Source organism: Rhinopithecus roxellana, chromosome 7, assembly GCF_007565055.1.
Source record: "Rhinopithecus roxellana isolate Shanxi Qingling chromosome 7, ASM756505v1, whole genome shotgun sequence".
Classification (NCBI taxonomy): domain Eukaryota; kingdom Metazoa; phylum Chordata; class Mammalia; order Primates; family Cercopithecidae; genus Rhinopithecus; species Rhinopithecus roxellana.
In genome coordinates this window covers 80,984,978-81,002,692 of record NC_044555.1, presented here as the reverse complement: position 1 = coordinate 81,002,692, position 17,715 = coordinate 80,984,978, and the positions used below count along the sequence as shown (strand labels likewise).

The 17,715-nt window shown below is 42.5% G+C and overlaps 1 protein-coding gene across 3 annotated transcripts in view; it reads left to right on the top strand.

Moving 5' to 3' along the window:
- Positions 1-17,715, top strand: part of LOC104678079 (FERM and PDZ domain-containing protein 4) — a 120,787-nt gene that overhangs the window by 97,874 nt on the left and 5,198 nt on the right. For all 3 annotated transcript variants that reach the window (XM_030934116.1, XM_030934118.1, XM_030934117.1), the window contains exons 8-14: positions 65-201; positions 2,563-2,689; positions 5,034-5,123; positions 5,679-5,861; positions 8,864-9,002; positions 14,547-15,611; positions 15,987-17,276. In XM_030934116.1, the coding sequence (XP_030789976.1) occupies positions 65-201; positions 2,563-2,689; positions 5,034-5,123; positions 5,679-5,861; positions 8,864-9,002; positions 14,547-15,611; positions 15,987-17,276 (3,031 nt within the window). The remainder of the gene's footprint in view (positions 1-64; positions 202-2,562; positions 2,690-5,033; positions 5,124-5,678; positions 5,862-8,863; positions 9,003-14,546; positions 15,612-15,986; positions 17,277-17,715) is intronic.

Sequence of the window (17,715 nt, the reverse complement as noted above, 5' to 3'; positions counted from 1 at the left end):
CTCTAAGTCCACGCGCTGCGGCCCATTCTTTGACAAACTGTGCCCCCTGCTGGTCTCTTCGCAGAGTTGCAACGATGTGGTTCAGGAGCGATTTGGGCCGGAGCTGAAATATGACATAGCCCTGCGGCTGGCCGCGTTACAAATGTACATTGCAACCGTTACCACCAAGCAAACGCAGAAAATCTCCCTCAAATACATCGAGTAAGTGTTGACTCTCAGCGCCATTTCGGAGACAGACATGCCGCCTCCCTTAGCCCCGGTGTATTTTTGTTATTTGTCCAAAATTGATCTTGTTTGTGGCAAAGCATTTATTCGCCAGTGGCAAAATGTATGAATATCATGCTCATTTCTGGTAGAAGAGATCCATTTCTAATCCACCTTTAGAGCATTGTGGTTAAGACGAGGGACATATTTAAAAGGAAGCATAAATTTTTGAATTCCTAAAGGGCCTTGATTCCAAGCCAAGCTTTGGTCTCAGCACTTTTCACACATTAACGTGTTTAATTCTCACAACATCCCTATGAGATTAGTAGGATTTTAGCTTCATTTTACAAACGAGCAAACCGGGGCACAGAATAACTTGCCCAAGTCAAATGGCTATTAACGGGGGACAGGGGGGATACAGGATTCAAACCCAGGCTGTGGGACTCCCCATTGTGCTATAGATTGTGTGATGGGTTGAGGCACCTGTGTTTGGAAACACATGTAATGCTAAAGCTTTGGACCTCACCCCACACCCTGCTTGCAATCTCACCTCCAAAAGATATACAAACTAATTAAAATCCCACTTTCCAAAGAAGCTTCTCATGGGCTGCCTAGAAAGCCTTTCGAAATTCCACAATTCCAGGTTGACCCACCAGGGGGCAAAATGGCTTTTCTCAATAAATTCATGAGCCTGTGTTGGGAAGGATTAAATCTCTAACTTGCTGACTTTAACACCACTGTTCTGACAACTCTCAGTCACCTGTTGACATGTAGGGAAAAATCCTCATGTGCAATTTGAGAACCTCAGGCCTTCAGTTCACTCCTTCCAAATGCTTTCTCTCTCTCCCCCACACATAAGCGTGACTGTATCCTGAGAAAGACTCAGCTCACAAAGAGATCTTGTGCTCAGCTGGACACATTCACACCCTCTTCCACTCTCCTTTCTAAAGTTCTTGGGGACAGGTGAAACTGGCTGCCATTTGAAAAGGTGGCCTGCACAACCTGAGACGATTTTCAGACAATTAAAATGCATTTATTTTCCTACTTTCTGTACCCACACTTTACCAGGTTGAACATTGTGCAGTCAAAAACGTCTCAGAGATATCCGGCTTGAGTAAAAATCCTGAAAAGTCTATAATAATGTTCTCATTCATAAATTCCTTTGACCAACAAATATTCATTGAGCATTTTATATAGCACTCACATTAGGACAGTAGAAAATACTAATATGTATGAATTCTATTCCTGGCCATTGAGGAACTTGTGCTCTGATTGTAAAAACAAGATATAAAGACAAAAAAAGTAATTATTTAAAATAATGATACAAGTAGGATTACAAGATAGCCCATAAGTACTGCCAAATGATGGCTAAAGACAATAAGTACAAGTTGAGAAGGAAGAAAACATAATCATGAAATATACCATTCTTAACTAGTGAAGAATATGAATGGTCAAGTGGTGGAAGTAGGTTGTCTTCCTACCCTTCTTTGGAGAGGACCTGAAACAGAAGTAACTGGCATCCTCTTGAAGGTCTTCACATAATTTAGAAGACACTGGTTAGACACATAACCTAGGGTAGGATTTCTATTCCAGGATAGATTTCCTAGAATTCAAAATATGGGACCTTCTAAGAAAGGAGTTGTAGTCGTTTCTGGGAAAATTGGCTCTTTGTAAAAATGTATTAACTCGGTCCCATTTGTTGTCATTTTGTTGTACATCCATACCCATGAATGATGCCAGCATCTCCACATCAATACCGGGCACACTTAAGAGTCATGAATCACACCCAATTCCACACCACCAGCAAGAAATGTTGATGGAAGGAGTTAGACATGAACTGGCTAGGACAAAAGAACTGTGTGTGCCTAGAGAAATAGCCATGGAGGAGGGGAGGGACAGGAAAGAATGGTTTGGGGACATGAAGGACTTGCATCCATTCTTCTAAGAGAAGAGAGAAAGAATGTGAGCAGACAGGGAGACTGGAGAATAGAAATCAACAAAGGGATGGAGAGAAATTGCTGTTGGAAATACAAACTCGGATATGTGAGTAACTTTGAAGAGATTCAGAAGTTGGTTGGACAAAATGTCTCTTCACTTTACATTGGCTCCAAATGCCTCCTTAGCATTGTCTCTATAGAGTGAGGAATAGATTTCTTTTTAAATGCAAACATATGTATTAATGATCAAGTAGTGTGTGTCCTGGGTGTAAACTAAAAGTTACTTCCTTAGTTGGGGACTTGTCTCCATTCTCTGCCTTACCAAGGGTTCATTTGTTCCAACAAACATCAGAGCACCATTTTGTCTTAGATAACTCATCATCACAAGAATGTGAAATTAAAGATATGCTCTTTATTGCAGAAAAGAATGGGGATTAGAGACTTTTCTTCCCTCTGCTGTGCTGCAAAGCATGAAAGAGAAGAACATAAAGAAAGCACTTTCACACCTTGTCAAAGCAAATCAAAACTTGGTACCACCGGGTAAAAAGGTATCACATTTGCATCTTAATAGAAAATTATAAAGAGAGAGGCTTGAATGCATTTTTTTAAATGTTTAAAATTAGCTCATGAATAAAATACTTAGTGCCATATTTTCAGAAGCAGTAACACTGTGTAACTTTTTTCTATTAACATATTTCTAACACTAATGAAAAATAAGTATTCATATAGAAACCTATTTATTTCTCACAAGTTATGGACTCCGTACTGTAGCGGGGAGGTATGTGTTCATGTGCCCTTCCAGGAGAAGTTTGCATAGCCTCTGAGAATTTGTGAATAGAAGATAGAATTGTGAAAGAATTCTATGTTTCAATCATGCAATTGCTTACTGCTCAGACCAGCTTAAATGCACAATAGCCAGCAAGAGGCCCTGCAGGCCAGAGATCACATTCATTAAACCAGGGATCCTCAACTGTGGCATAATTGACATTTGGGAACAGATCATTCTTGGTTAGGGAGTTACAGGGAACATCCTGTGTACTGTGGGATGTTTAGCAGCATCCCTGGTCTCTACCCACAAGATGCTGGTAGCACCCTCCCATGATCGTGACAAACAAAAATGTCTCCAGACATTGCCAAATGTGCTCCAGGGAACAAAATCACCCCTATTGACAAACATTGGATGCAAACCTACCTTTAGAGTGAAGATAAAATTATTGCTGTAATTCACCATCATTAGCGTTAAAATCTTTTTATGCTTTTGTTTTCATTAAGTAAAAGAAACACAAAGGAAAATTTTAAAATATACTGTTGGTCAGAAAAGAGAGGTATAGTTTATAGGTAATAAAAAGCAAAAGATTCCAGGAACCAGAAAGAGAAGGAGCCTTAAAACACTGGATCTGTAAAATTGGAAGCAGTCTTCTAACCGAAGAACACTTTCCAACTGATATTAGCTGGAGAAATTTGTGTGACTCTAATACAAATCACTGTTTACGTGGAGAATTATTTTGTCTTAGTGTCTGATTTTTTTAAGTCATTTTTACTGAGTAAGGCACATTTATTTCTATCCCCTCCATACCCCATGACGGTTTTTTGTTTTTTGGGGTTTTTTTTTAAGTATAATCAGGTTCAACACACTATCAGCCACCTTTAACTCACTTCCCAATTTCATGGGAAGGATGTCTTTGATCACAGTTGAGCATTCAGCTTACAGAGATGTATAGCAAGACGATGCGGTTCAAGTTCTTAACTTCAGTTCTGATTTGCTGGAAGCTAATTTCTATAATTGACTTGTGATTTTTCTTCCAAGCCTGGCCTACTCATAATAATTTGGATAACTGCTATAAGATCAATCAACCTATCCATTTATCCATCACTGTCCTTTAAAGGTTGTTTTTCTAGCCAAGAGTGAATAGTTTGCTTTCAAAACAATTTGCAAATGCTTTGCATTTTTTAAAGAAGTAGGATGGATGAATGGTGCTAAGTAACAATTATATAAAGAGCAGTACCTTTAGGTATAGTTAACAAATAAGCTGGCAAGTCATCTGCAATTGAAAATAGAATTTTATGGTCATTGCCACTTAATGGTGATCTACACCTTGTTGGAAAATTTCAACATTAATAAAAATCCCTGGCACATTCAGTATGAAACATTGACCTTTTTTTTTTTCTTTAAATCAAATACTCTCTTTAGTGATATGGGAACCTACATTTTTAAGTCTTTGTAAAGATAACTTTCATCTGGATAAAATTTCATTTATAAATCATTCATGAAACTCAACAGATTTTCTAGGTTGAATTAATAAAACAGAGCCTTATATAGCAAGTTCAAACATGTCCACAATGATTGGATCTCAGAAAGTTCATTTCCCCTGAAAACTTGCAAGGACTGGAAGAAACTTGGGAAGTGTAAAGGGCCTGTTTAGAAGGCTTTGCCTAGATTGCAGGTGCATATTCAAAATGATTCCCACAAAGTCTACATTCAGGTGAGTCTCTTGTGCAATGGGAATATATGTAGACACCTCACCTTTGTCCCTAATTGCAAGTAGAAGGCTCCTCTCACTTCTTGAAATCTCCCAGTGAGCAGATGTTCAATGGAACATTTTAGGTCTTGTTCTCACTTGTTGAGTGCCCGGCCCAGCATATCTATACCCATGAGTGCCCCATATATTGACCCTCTAATGATTAAGATGTGAATCTTGATTTTATGTTCCAGTCCTTCATCAGGAAACCAAATATGTAGCAATTTTATTCCTAATGCAGAGTCTTTGTCACATCTCAACTTTTCAGCAGTAAAATCATCCTTCTATCTTAGGCTTGTTTTCTGCTGGTCTCCAGCTGAAATGGAGTCATACCCAATAGAGTTAACACCTGAGGTTTCTTTTCTCTCCTCAGCTCTCTGCACTACAAGCCAAGGTCCATTATCTCAAGTTCCTCAGTGACCTGCGATTGTATGGGGGCCGTGTGTTCAAGGCAACATTAGTGGTAATTTCTTTTTTTTTTTTTTTTTTTTGCTTTCTCTTGGAAGCCACAGCAGCTCATTCCACCTCTGATGACAAAAGCAAATCAGCTGTGAATCTTCTCCAGGCTTCATTTCTAACCAACTTCACAATAGTCTGAAAATATCAGAAGAACTGTTAAACTAGATAACACCACTGCAGAATGCCCTAGAAAAAGAAATGTGAAGAACCAAGAGAATCAAAGGATTCTAACAATGGCCTTCTTTTAAATCATTGAGCCAGAAGTTGCTTTCACAGTAAAAAAAGGAAAACCAAAAGGAAAAAACAAACCTCATTTCTAAAAGCATCTTATGATTATGAACATACTGTGCTTTTAACATTTACTTTCTAATTACTCGTAATTTATCAGAGCCTCAAATCAGTCATGTATCTGATTCTTCTAATTGGATGATTTAGTACAGTATGACCCAGAAACACTTTCTAAAGAAAATGTAATCTTATAAAAATAGGATCGTTGGTTCAAGTTGGCATGGCATTTCAGAGGTTCAGTATTTTTATGTTGTCAACTTCTCTTTCTCAGCAGGCGGAAAAGCGCTCGGAAGTGACTCTCCTGGTTGGGCCCCGGTATGGCATAAGCCATGTCATCAACACCAAAACCAACCTGGTGGCTCTTTTAGCCGACTTTAGCCACGTCAACAGGATTGAAATGTTTTCCGAGGAGGAGAGCTTGGTGCGGGTGGAACTCCACGTGCTAGACGTGAAGGCAAGTGTTTCAGATGTTGATACACATGACCTTGCTGTAAACAGCTAATTTCTGATAACACTGCAGATGTTTACAAGGCAGGCAAAAGTCAATGTGTGCAGAGCATCATAGATGCAATGTGGTGCAGAAAATAATCCACCCGACTCAGACCTGAGGGCTCCAGTCCTCACTAAATTGCTGTGTGATTGGGAACACGTCGCTATACTTCTCTGGGCTCAATTTTTTTATTCCTACATGAGAAAGCAAGCTACATAATTTCTAGGTCCCTTCTGACTTTAGAAAATGTGGTTTCCAGTTATAGAGTAGGGGAAACTTTTCTGAACTAACTTTCTAGAATATATGACTCAAATCAAGAGGGAGATTTTCCCCAACTTTCTTTAGAATTCTCACTCTCTTTGCTTAGGTTGGGTCCATATGTGTGTATTCTTTTGGAAAAGCTTGATATTTTAGTTCATCTGTCTTCTTATATGGTAACAATTGGTACTGACTGAACATCTGGCTCCTATGAATGTCGTGGCCACTCCATTTAAAACAAAAATCTGGCCAGGCGCAGTGGTTCATGCTTGTAATCTCAGCACTTTGGGAGGCCAAAGCGGGCGGATCACAAGGTCAAGAGTTCGAGACCAAGCTGACCAACATGGTGAAACCCCATCTCTACTAAAAATACAAAATTAGCCAGGCGTGGTGGCATGCACCTGTAATCCCAGCTACTCAGGAGGCTGAGGCAGGAGAATCACTTGAACCCAGAGATGGAGGTTCCAGTGAGCCGAGATTGTGCCATTGCACTCCAACCTGGGTAACAGAGTGAGACTCCATCTCAAAAAAAAAAAAAAAAAAAAAAAAAAATCTGAGATGGTCCACAAAGGGCAAAACTCTACTCCCAAAAGAGAATAGGAAATAGTCCAGGTTCCTGGTCTCTACCTTCTTTTTCCAGTAGAGATGAGTTATTGGATTTTGGCAATGGCAATATTTCTACTGTTTCTATGAAGAAAAGGCACTGGAACAAAGGGAGATAGTGACTCCACAAAGGAGACAACACCAGCCTGGAAGGTGCTCCGAGAAGAGCCATGGAGGACCCAGCCCTACCTGCATCCCCACTAGGGTGCTGGTGTGGGAGGAGTGGATTGACAGCCATTGAGAATGTGGCAAAGTGTTTCTACAAAGCACATCAGAATACACCAGAGAGCTCTGCAGTGGGAACAGATGATCACGAAAGACAGAATGTAGAACTCAGACATGCTGGCTGTGGCCTGTGGGATTTCATGGGCTGCATCCAGAGGGTTCCAGATGACTTCATGGCTAGCTGAAAGAGGGAGGATAGACTCAGAATGCCCATCCTACTCCATGAGCAAAAAGGCTGAGAGAAATAGCCCCATCACGGAGAAAGGTGGATGAAAGGTTGAACTGGATGCAATTATTACAGATTCGATGACAGAGATAATCTGTCCTAAACAGAAATGAGTGCTGTGTCTGGCCAATGGTGTCCTGCCTATATAAAATAATGATGCAGTGGCTTGGAGGCCGAGGGGAGACCTCAACTGAAGTGGAAGGAAAGGCAGTTCAACAACTAGTACAGGGGCTTTGGCAGGGAAGTTAAATTCTACCAGCTGGGGGCACTAAATCCTCCCAGTGTCCTATACCTAGGAGTGAAAGCAAGAGACCTGCTGTCTTGAGGTTTTTGTGCCTCTCTTCGTATCTGCTTTTTCTTGCTTCATTATTTCTTTCTCTCTCACCTTTTCTCTTTCAATAAGAACACACCCTTCCTAACTCAATGAGAAAAATTGCTTCATCCAACACTTTTTTCCCCCTATAAGCCCCAAATCCATGTCCAATTGTATAATAACCTCATTGTTTCAAGAGAGTTTTAGTAAGGCCTTTTCTCAACTCCCATCTGTTTTACGGTCCTGTAAATCTACTATTTCTTCTAGAAGCAACTTTTTACTGGGTCTCTGGCAGTTTTCATTCAGTCTTAGCAGTAATTTCCACTTAAATTTTACCTCCCTTTAACACTAATTTACACCGTGAACCCAAAACTTAATCTTCCTGTAATTTTCAGATTGTGAGTTCACTGCTGGTAACTGAGGTAATGGGTAACTTAACTAGTTAATGTTATTTACCAGTTTAACATGTTTAATTGTTTTTAAATGTTAAAAATGTTAACTATTTGGGAAGAAAACAATCTCATTTTTCTTTCATTTCAATATGACTTGGGGGCCAGGTGCGGTGGCTCACACCAGCAATCCCAGCAGTTTGGGAGGTTGAGGTGGGCGGATCATTTAAGATCAGGAGTTGGAGACCAGCCTGGCCAACATGGTAAAGCCCCATCTCTACTAAAAATACAAAAACTAACTTGGCCCGGTGGCGTACGCCTGTGATCCCAGCTATTCAGGAGGCTGAGGCATTAAGAATTGCTTAAACCCAGGCAGTGGAGGTTGAAGTGAGCCGAGTTTGCGCCACTGCACTCCAGCCTCAGTGACAGAGTGAGACCCTGTCTCAAATATAGATGACAGATAGATAGATAGATAGATGGATGGATGGATGGATGGATAGATAGATAGATAGATAGATAGATAGATAGATGGATGGATGGATGGATGGATGGATGGATGGATGGATGGATGGATGGATGGATGATAGATAGATAGATAGATAGATAGATAGATAGATAGATAGATAGATAGATGGATGGATGGATGGATGGATGGATGGATGGATGGATGGATGGATAGATAGATAGATAGATAGGCAGGCAGATAGATAGATACATAGACATATATATGACTTGGAAAAGATTCAAAATGTCCAGGCTTTTAAGAGGGTGTGTCCTGAATGTTTTTCAGTGAGGCGCTTTGTGTTATCCTTGGCTTTTTCTCCTGCCTTGGGTTTCTCCCATGAAATGTTTGTTCAATAACTCCTTTTTCCATAAGCATAAATGCAGCCATTGACACTCCAGGGATGTTATTAAGAATGGATGGCTTTAACCAGAGTGTTCTTTTGTGTAGCCCATCACGCTTCTGATGGAATCCTCAGATGCCATGAACCTGGCCTGCTTAACGGCTGGATACTACCGACTGCTTGTTGATTCCAGGAGGTCGATATTTAACATGGCCAACAAGAAAAACACAGCGACCCAGGAAACAGGTATTCTCTTCCTGAACTCATGAAGCACTGACCTCCCTGCAAACACCCCACCTAACAACAGTAAAAAGGATGTTTTCTGAAAAGACCGGGCGCGGTGGCTCACGCCTGTAATCCCAGCACTTTGGGAGGCCAAGGCAGATCACGAGGTCAGGCTTTCAAGACCAGCCTGACCAACATGGTGAAACACCGTCTCTACTAAAAATACAAAAATTAGCTGGGCATAGTGGCATGTGCCTGTAATTCCAGCTACTCGGGAGGTTGAGGCAGGAGAATCGGTTGAACCCAGGAGGCGGAGGTTGCAGTGAGCTGAGATTGCACCACTGCACTCCAGTCTGGGCAACAGAGCCAGACTCCGTCTCAAAATAAACAAATAAATAAAAATTAAAATTAAAGTTAAAATTGTACCCACAAAAAAATCTAATGTCCAAATTCAATGCAAAAAGCCTTCAGATACCTCTGATGTGGGCTAATTGTTAAAAAGAAAAATGCTGATTTCTCACCACATTTGACACATCACTCAGAAGTGTCAGGGTGCTTGCTCCAACCTTGATTTTATTATCATGAAAGTCTCTATGGTTGGGTTTTCATGGCCTTACTCTTACAGAGGTCAGGGCCAGAGGACTAATGATGGAATGCCCGAACATGAGTTGTGAGCCCCTGCTTTAGGGCTGGTCTCTCCTGAAGGTGTCGTAGGCCCACGTGTCTGGGAGCCTCCTCCCTGTAGTCAGAGTTATGCCCAGGATTCTGGGAATTTTACAAACAGGAAGACGTGGTTATTGCCTAGCACTTGGACCTGGGGACACTAGAAGAAAATTTTTCCACCATGGCAGCCATCTTGGATCCATAATAGCACGGAGATGGCAAAGACATCAAATAATTCAGTTCACCTACTTGACAGCAAAAAAGATACCCACAGTGAGGACAGGGAAGGCTGCAAATGTTAAATTGATTATCCTTTGACAGTAGGTGGTTTTCATTGGTTTTAGGACATTTTTTCTTCAGTTACTTAAGCATTTTACTCCATCTACAGTGGATGCTTAGTAAATGTCACTGATGGACAGACGCCACCATTCTAGGCACAGTCACTGACCCATTAAAAAAAATTATAATCAGAGGTTCCATGATTCTTTTAAAAGAAAGGGGAATTCTTTTTTTTTTTTTTTTGAGACGGAGTCTTGCTCTGCCGCCCAGGCTGGAGTGCAGTGGCCGGATCTCAGCTCACTACAAGCTCCGCCTCCCGGGTTCACGCCATTCTCCTGTCTCAGCCTCCCGAGTAGCTGGGACTACAGGCGCCCGCCTCGTCGCCCAGCTAGTTTTTTGTATTTTTTAGTAGAGACGGGGTTTCACCGTATTAGCCAGGATGGTCTCGATCTCCTGACCTCATGATCCGCCCATCTCGGCCTCCCAAAGTGCTGGGATTACAGGCTTGAGCCACCGCGCCGGGCCTAGAAAGGGGAATTCTTCCCCATGATAGGCCCCAGTGCGTGATGTTCCCCTTCCCGAGTCCAAGTGATCTCATTGTTCAGTTCCCACCTATGAGTGAGAACATGCGGTGTTTGGTTTTCTGTTCTTGTGATAGTTTGCTAAGAATGATGGTTTCCAGCTGCATCCATGTCCCTATCATGGGGAGGGGGGAGGGGGGAGGGGGGAGGGATTGCACTAGGGAGTTATACATGATATAAATGATGAATTGATGGGTGCTGACGAGTTGATGGTTGCAGCACACCAACATGGCATAAGTATACATATGTAACAAACCTGCACGTTATGCACATGTACCCTAGAACTTAAAGTATAATAAAATAAAATAAAATAAAATAAAAATTAAAAAAAAAATTAAAAAAAAAAAAAAAAAAAAGAAAGGGGAATTCTTACAAACAAATTTTACTATTGTTTCTCTTTTCTTCTCCCTCCCCCCGGCCCCGGTCCCCGGCATTTCTCAGAGAAAATGAGGGGAGAAAAAAAGGGAAGGAAGTTCTCTCACTGTTAAATTGAGCAGAAACATCAAACTTTATTCCATAAATATATTGCAATATGTGGACACATTTACACACACATACAGACTCACACACAGTTTACTATGATGGCCAGGTGAGTGGAAGCAGCTCAGTCATAGAAAAAGGGAAGTTAGAAACAGGAAGCGATGGATAAAGTATGATAGAAGGCAACGCTTGGACTTTCAAGTCAAATAAATCTGAAATTTAATCCAGTCCCATCTTAAGGTGTCTGATTTTTTTTAATTTCTCTGAGCTTGAGTTTCTTCATTTGTAAAATGGGGTTAAAAAACTAGCTTGCAGCCGGGCGCGGTGGCTCAAGCCTGTAATCCCAGCACTTTGGGAGGCCGAGACGGGTGAATCACGAGGTCAGGAGATCGAGACCATCATGGCTAACACGGTGAAACCCCGTCTCCACTAAAAAATACAAAAAACTAGCCGGGCGAGGTTGCGGGCGCCTGCAGTCCCAGCTACTCGGGAGGCTGAGGCAGGAGAATGGCATGAACCCGGGAGGCGGAACTTGCAGTGAGCTGAGATCCAGCCACTGCACTCCAGCCTGGGCGACAGAGCAAGACTCCGTCTCAAAAAAAAAAAAAAAAAAAAAAAAAAAACTAGCTTGCAAGGGTTAGAAAAATAATCTAGGTACATCATGTAAAATGATGCTCAGCATTTCTATTAATAACTTGCAGTGGGAAAAAAAAAAAAAAACAGAGGCAGAAAGAACCGAGAATGACAGAGATAGAGGCCAGGTGCAGTAGTTCACGCCTGTAATCCCAGTACTTTGGGAGGCTGAGGCAGGAGGATCACTTGAGCACAGGAGTTTGAGACCAGACTGGGCAACACAGGGAGACCTCATCTCTACAAAAAATATAAAAATTAGCCAGGTGTGGTGGCATGCGCCTGTAGTCCTAGCTACATGGGAGGCTGAGGTGGGAGGATACCTTGAGCCTAGGAGGTCAACGCTGCTGTGAGCTATGACTACACCACTACACTCTGGCCTAGGTAACAGAGCAAAACCCTGTCTCAAAAATAAATAAATAAATAAATAAATTAGAAAGAGAGAGAGCGAGCGAGAGCGCGAGAGCGCACCAGCGAGTGCTGAAAGTACTCTCTTCTCTTCAGAAACTCCCAAAAGATCTGACAGCCAAGAAATATAGAGCGGAAGTTCCATCAGGCCAGTTCTTCTGTAGTCCAATCTCTCCTTCCACTGTAGGAGACTGGGCCACAGAATAGATCCCAGCTCCCAACCCACATTCTTCCATGTCTCCAAAACTATTCCAGGAAGCCAAATCAGTAGACCCTTCTGGAAGGAAGCTAGATTGAGCACATATCTTATTCTCACCTGAAATTGATCCCAGATCTTAGTCAAGATCTCTAGGAAGAAACAGCCCCCATTTCTTCTTCTCTATCTTGAAAATTAGGCTTCAAGCACTTTCAAAATCCCTGGCCCCAGATATGTATGCATCTCTGGGCTTTAGGAGAATCTCAGTAAGTATCCATCAACTTGCTTTGAGCCTGCTGACCTATTCAGTTTTCTTGTTCATCTAAACCAGAGTTGGCAAAACTATGGTCAATGGGCCAAATCATGTTCTTGCAAATAAGGTTTTATTGGAACTCAACCACACACATTGTTTTACTTTCCTAAGGCTGCTGGAACAAATTCTTACAAACTTGGGAGCTTTAAACAACATAAATTTATTCTCCCAGTTTCGGAGGCCACAAGTTCAAAACCAGGATGTTGACAGGGCCATGCTCTCTTCAAAGGCTTTAGGGGAGGATTTCTCATTACCTCCTCCTGCTTCTGGTGGCCGCCAGCATTCTTTGTGGCTGCTTAACTACAGTCTCTGCCGCTATCTTCACGTGGCCTTCCCCTCTTCTCTGTGTGGCCCAAATCTCTCTCTGCCATTGAATTTAGGGCCCATGCAGATAGTTAAGGATAATCTCATCTCAAGATCCTTAACATTGCAAGACACTTTTTTCCAAATCAGGTCACATTCACAGAGTGGACATATCTTTTGGGGGCCACCATTCAACTCATATACCCATTTGTTTATGTAGCATCTATGGCTACTTTCATATTAAAACAGCTAAGTTGAGTAGTTGCTCAATTGAATGGTTGGCCCACAAAACCAAAATATTTACTGTCTGGGCCTCCCTTTACAGAAAATATTTGCCAAGCCCTAAACCTGCATTACAATGCAACTTTGCTGAACTACTCTTCCTCCTGCAACAATCCACACTCACACACACACACACTTCCCCCGACATGCACACCCAGTCATAATCTAAATTGTTGTTGTTAATAAAATAATGCTGAACCTCCATGAGGTTTATTTATTGTAAGGTAAGATGCAAATATGGCTAGTGTACAAAATTATATCTCTTATTGTTCATGAAAATACATGAATTTATTAAAAATGACCATGAACACTGTTCAGCATTAAGTCCATTGCATGATTTGCCGGGAACAAAAACCTCTTCGGTAAAACTGCACTTTTTTCCCATATGTCTTGCACATCTGATGTCAGTTATCCAAACTTGTGCTGGGGACAATTCGAGGGAGCAGATGGGAGAATAGTATGGCCCTAAAATTTTCTCAAAATGTTGCCTCTGGAATCTATAAGGCAATATCAACAGAATGACCCAGTTCTCTGTCTTGTTAAATATCAGAACAAATCTCCACATCAAAATTCCAGATTGAAAGATGCTTGAAGAGCAAACAAAATAATAGTATTTAAATTGGGGTTTTGTAATTTTAATCCATGAGGAACATGAAACAAATTTTCAGGAGTTCCCGTTATACAAACAAAAATTGAAATTAATCTAAATATTAATTATGCTTAGAAATTACAGAGAAAAGTACCTTACCTGTGACCACTCCACCTTATGCATTTTATACACACACCCACATACACACAGGCATGCATGCTGACATTTATACATGAATATTTTAACATCTACTAGGATATCAAAAGACTGAAGATATAAGTTTTGTACTATCATTACAATATTTATTTTAATTTCCCATGTGGTAAAACTCTGACAATCCTTGACCATCTCTGAACTCAATGAGGAAAACATTCAATATCTTCCTCCACGAAGTAGGGAATATTAGATCTCACCTTACAAAGAAAAGAACAATTAATGTTCTGGAATAACGGCCTATTGAAATCTTACCTTTAAGGGTAAAAGGCATGTTGTATATTTACATTTGTAGATATGAATGAAGCCTTTTAATAATAGAACCAAGGGTCAGATGGAATTAAGCTATACTTCCCTACCCCTGGATGGTATTACGTTTTATCAAATAGCAATTACAATTTATGCAGTATCAATTTTGTTAAGGTTGGTTCTCCTAATCCAAGGAATTCTTACACCTGAAGCCTAAATCAACAAGTACTATATTTGGGTAGTTGAAAAACTGTATTTGCACAAGTGATGCTACAAGCCATTAAGTTAAAAAACAGAGACAAGCCCCCCCACCCCACCCCCGCCCCACCCAAAACCAGACAGTACAGTAATGTGTCTTTGCATGATTCTTTCTCTTTAGGAACTGAAAACAAGGGGAAGCATAACCTCCTTGGCCCAGATTGGAACTGTATACCCCAAATGACCACCTTTATTGGCGAAGGGGAGCAAGAAGCCCAGATAACATACATAGATTCAAAGCAGAAGACGGTGGAGATCACAGACAGCACCCTATGTCCAAAAGAGCACCGGCACTTGTACATAGACAACGCCTATAGTTCAGATGGACTTAACCAGCAGCTGAGCCAGCCCGGGGAGGCCCCCTGTGAGGCAGACTACAGAAGTCTCGCTCAGCGGTCCCTATTGACCCTCTCAGGACCAGAAACTCTGAAGAAAGCACAGGAATCTCCCAGAGGAGCTAAAGTGTCCTTTATTTTTGGAGACTTCGCCTTGGATGATGGTATTAGTCCCCCAACCCTCGGCTATGAAACACTACTAGATGAGAGTCCTGAAATGCTGGAGAAGCAGAGAAATCTCTACATCGGCAGTGCCAGTGACATGAAGGGCCTGGATCTCACTCCAGAGGCAGAGGGCATCCAGTTTGTGGAAAATTCTGTTTATGCAAACATAGGCGATGTGAAGAGCTTCCAGGCTGCGGAGGGGATTGAGGAGCCCCTCTTGCATGACATCTGTTATGCAGAAAACACTGATGACGCAGAGGATGAGGACGAGGTGAGCTGCGAGGAGGACCTCGTGGTGGGGGAGATGAACCAGCCAGCCATCCTCAACCTGTCTGGGTCAAGCGATGACATCATTGACCTCACATCCCTGCCCCCTCCAGAAGGTGATGACAATGAGGATGACTTCCTGTTGCGTTCCTTGAACATGGCCATTGCTGCACCCCCACCTGGCTTTAGAGACAGTTCAGATGAAGAGGACTCTCAGAGCCAGGCAGCTTCCTTCCCCGAGGACAAGGAGAAAGGCAGCAGCCTGCAAAATGATGAGATCCCCGTGTCCCTCATTGACGCTGTGCCCACCAGCGCCGAAGGCAAGTGTGAGAAGGGACTGGATAATGCCGTTGTCTCCACGCTGGGAGCTCTAGAGACTCTATCCGTGTCAGAAGAACAGCAGACCAGTGACAATTCAGGTTCTTTCACAATTGTTACATTCATTCACTGATAACCATATCATTCCATCCTTCCAAGCCATTTGCCCTTGGAGTCCTGTTACGTGGTGTTCTCCATTTCACAAATGTCCCATTTCATAAATGTGCTGAAACTGCCATCATAGGTTTTTTTGTGTGTATGTGATTTCCTTTGTTGTTATTTTTTTAAAAACATAAGGCACATCTCCCCCACCCCCACCCCCGTTTCTGGAAAAACTGTACAATAAACTCAGAGTCCTTACTGAAAAGGGAAAAACTTAGTATTTTGTTTTAGTAATAACGGGTCCCATTTTCTTACATGTCTCCAAGTGCCTCTGATGCATCCATTAATCAGTTATTGTTTTTTACGGCATGCAGGTGTAGCCATCTTGCGGGCTTATAGTCCTGAGTCTTCATCAGACTCAGGCAATGAAACTAACTCTTCTGAAATGACTGAGAGTTCTGAACTGGCCACAGCACAAAAACAGTCAGAAAACCTCTCCCGCATGTTCTTGGCCACTCACGAAGGCTACCACCCCCTTGCAGAAGAGCAGACTGAGTTCCCAGCCTCCAAGACCCCCACTGGGGGCTTGCCTCCAAAGTCCTCGCACACCCTGGCTGCTAGGCCAGCAACTGACCTCCCGCCCAAAGTTGTGCCTTCCAAGCAGTTACTTCACTCAGACCACATGGAGATGGAGCCTGAAACCATGGAGACTAAGTCGGTCACTGACTATTTCAGCAAACTGCACATGGGGTCGGTGGCATACTCCTGCACTAGCAAAAGGAAAAGCAAGCTGGCCGATGGTGAGGGGAAGGCACCCCCTAATGGGAACACAATAGGAAAAAAACAGCAGGGGACCAAAACGGCAGAGATGGAGGAGGATGCCAGTGGTAAATTTGGTACTGTGTCTTCACGGGACAGTCAACACCTGAGCACTTTTAACCTGGAGAGAACTGCCTTTCGCAAGGACAGCCAAAGATGGTATGTGGCCACTGAAGGCGGGATGGCTGAAAAAAGTGGATTAGAAGCAGCAACAGGGAAAACCTTTCCAAGAGCTTCTGGTCTTGGGGCAAGGGAGGCCGAAGGGAAGGAAGAAGGAGCTCCTGATGGAGAAACCAGTGATGGCTCAGGACTTGGTCAAGGGGACCACTTCTTAACTGACGTGACCTGTGCATCTTCAGCCAAAGACTTAGATAACCCAGAGGACGCTGACTCGTCCACCTGCGACCATCCTTCCAAGCTTCCTGAGGCTGATGAGAGTGTGGCCCGCCTTTGTGACTACCACTTGGCCAAGCGGATGTCATCGCTGCAAAGCGAGGGCCATTTTTCTCTGCAGAGCTCCCAAGGCTCTTCAGTGGATGCAGGCTGTGGCACGGGCAGCAGCGGCAGTGCCTGCGCCACACCCGTGGAGTCGCCGCTCTGCCCCTCCCTAGGGAAGCACTTGATTCCTGACGCTTCTGGGAAAGGCGTGAATTACATTCCTTCAGAGGAGAGAGCCCCTGGGCTTCCCAACCACGGACCCACCTTTAAGGAACTGCACCCACAGACAGAAGGGATGTGTCCACGAATGACAGTGCCTGCTCTGCACACAGCCATTAACACCGAACCCCTGTTTGGCACATTGAGAGATGGATGCCATCGGCTCCCCAAGATTAAGGAAACCACAGGTACAGCAATGATGGATTTAGCACTTTGTATGACATGCCAGGAGCATGTAAACCATATTTACAACAAACTTACAAACGTAAAGTCTGGAAGAAAAGTAAAAGGTAGAATTTAAAAGGCCACAGAACAGTAAAGTACCAATCATTGATCCCCTAGTATTTAATAAATACTAAAGATTACAAAGGTGAAAATGGCATTTGCTCTTTATAATCTTGCTCTGTGTTTGCTTTCAGAATTTGATGGGGCAATATGTTTTTCCTAAATTCTAAATGCAGATGTTTAGCAATGCCCAGTATGACTTTTAGTTATATGATAGTATTGCTTAGAGTCACATAACAGTTTGATTTTCTTCCCAAGACATCCGATTTCTAATTCTGCCATTTCATTATTGAGGGACAAGGAAGAATAAGAGCAGGGTATCAGGGAGATTGGAAGGGTTTG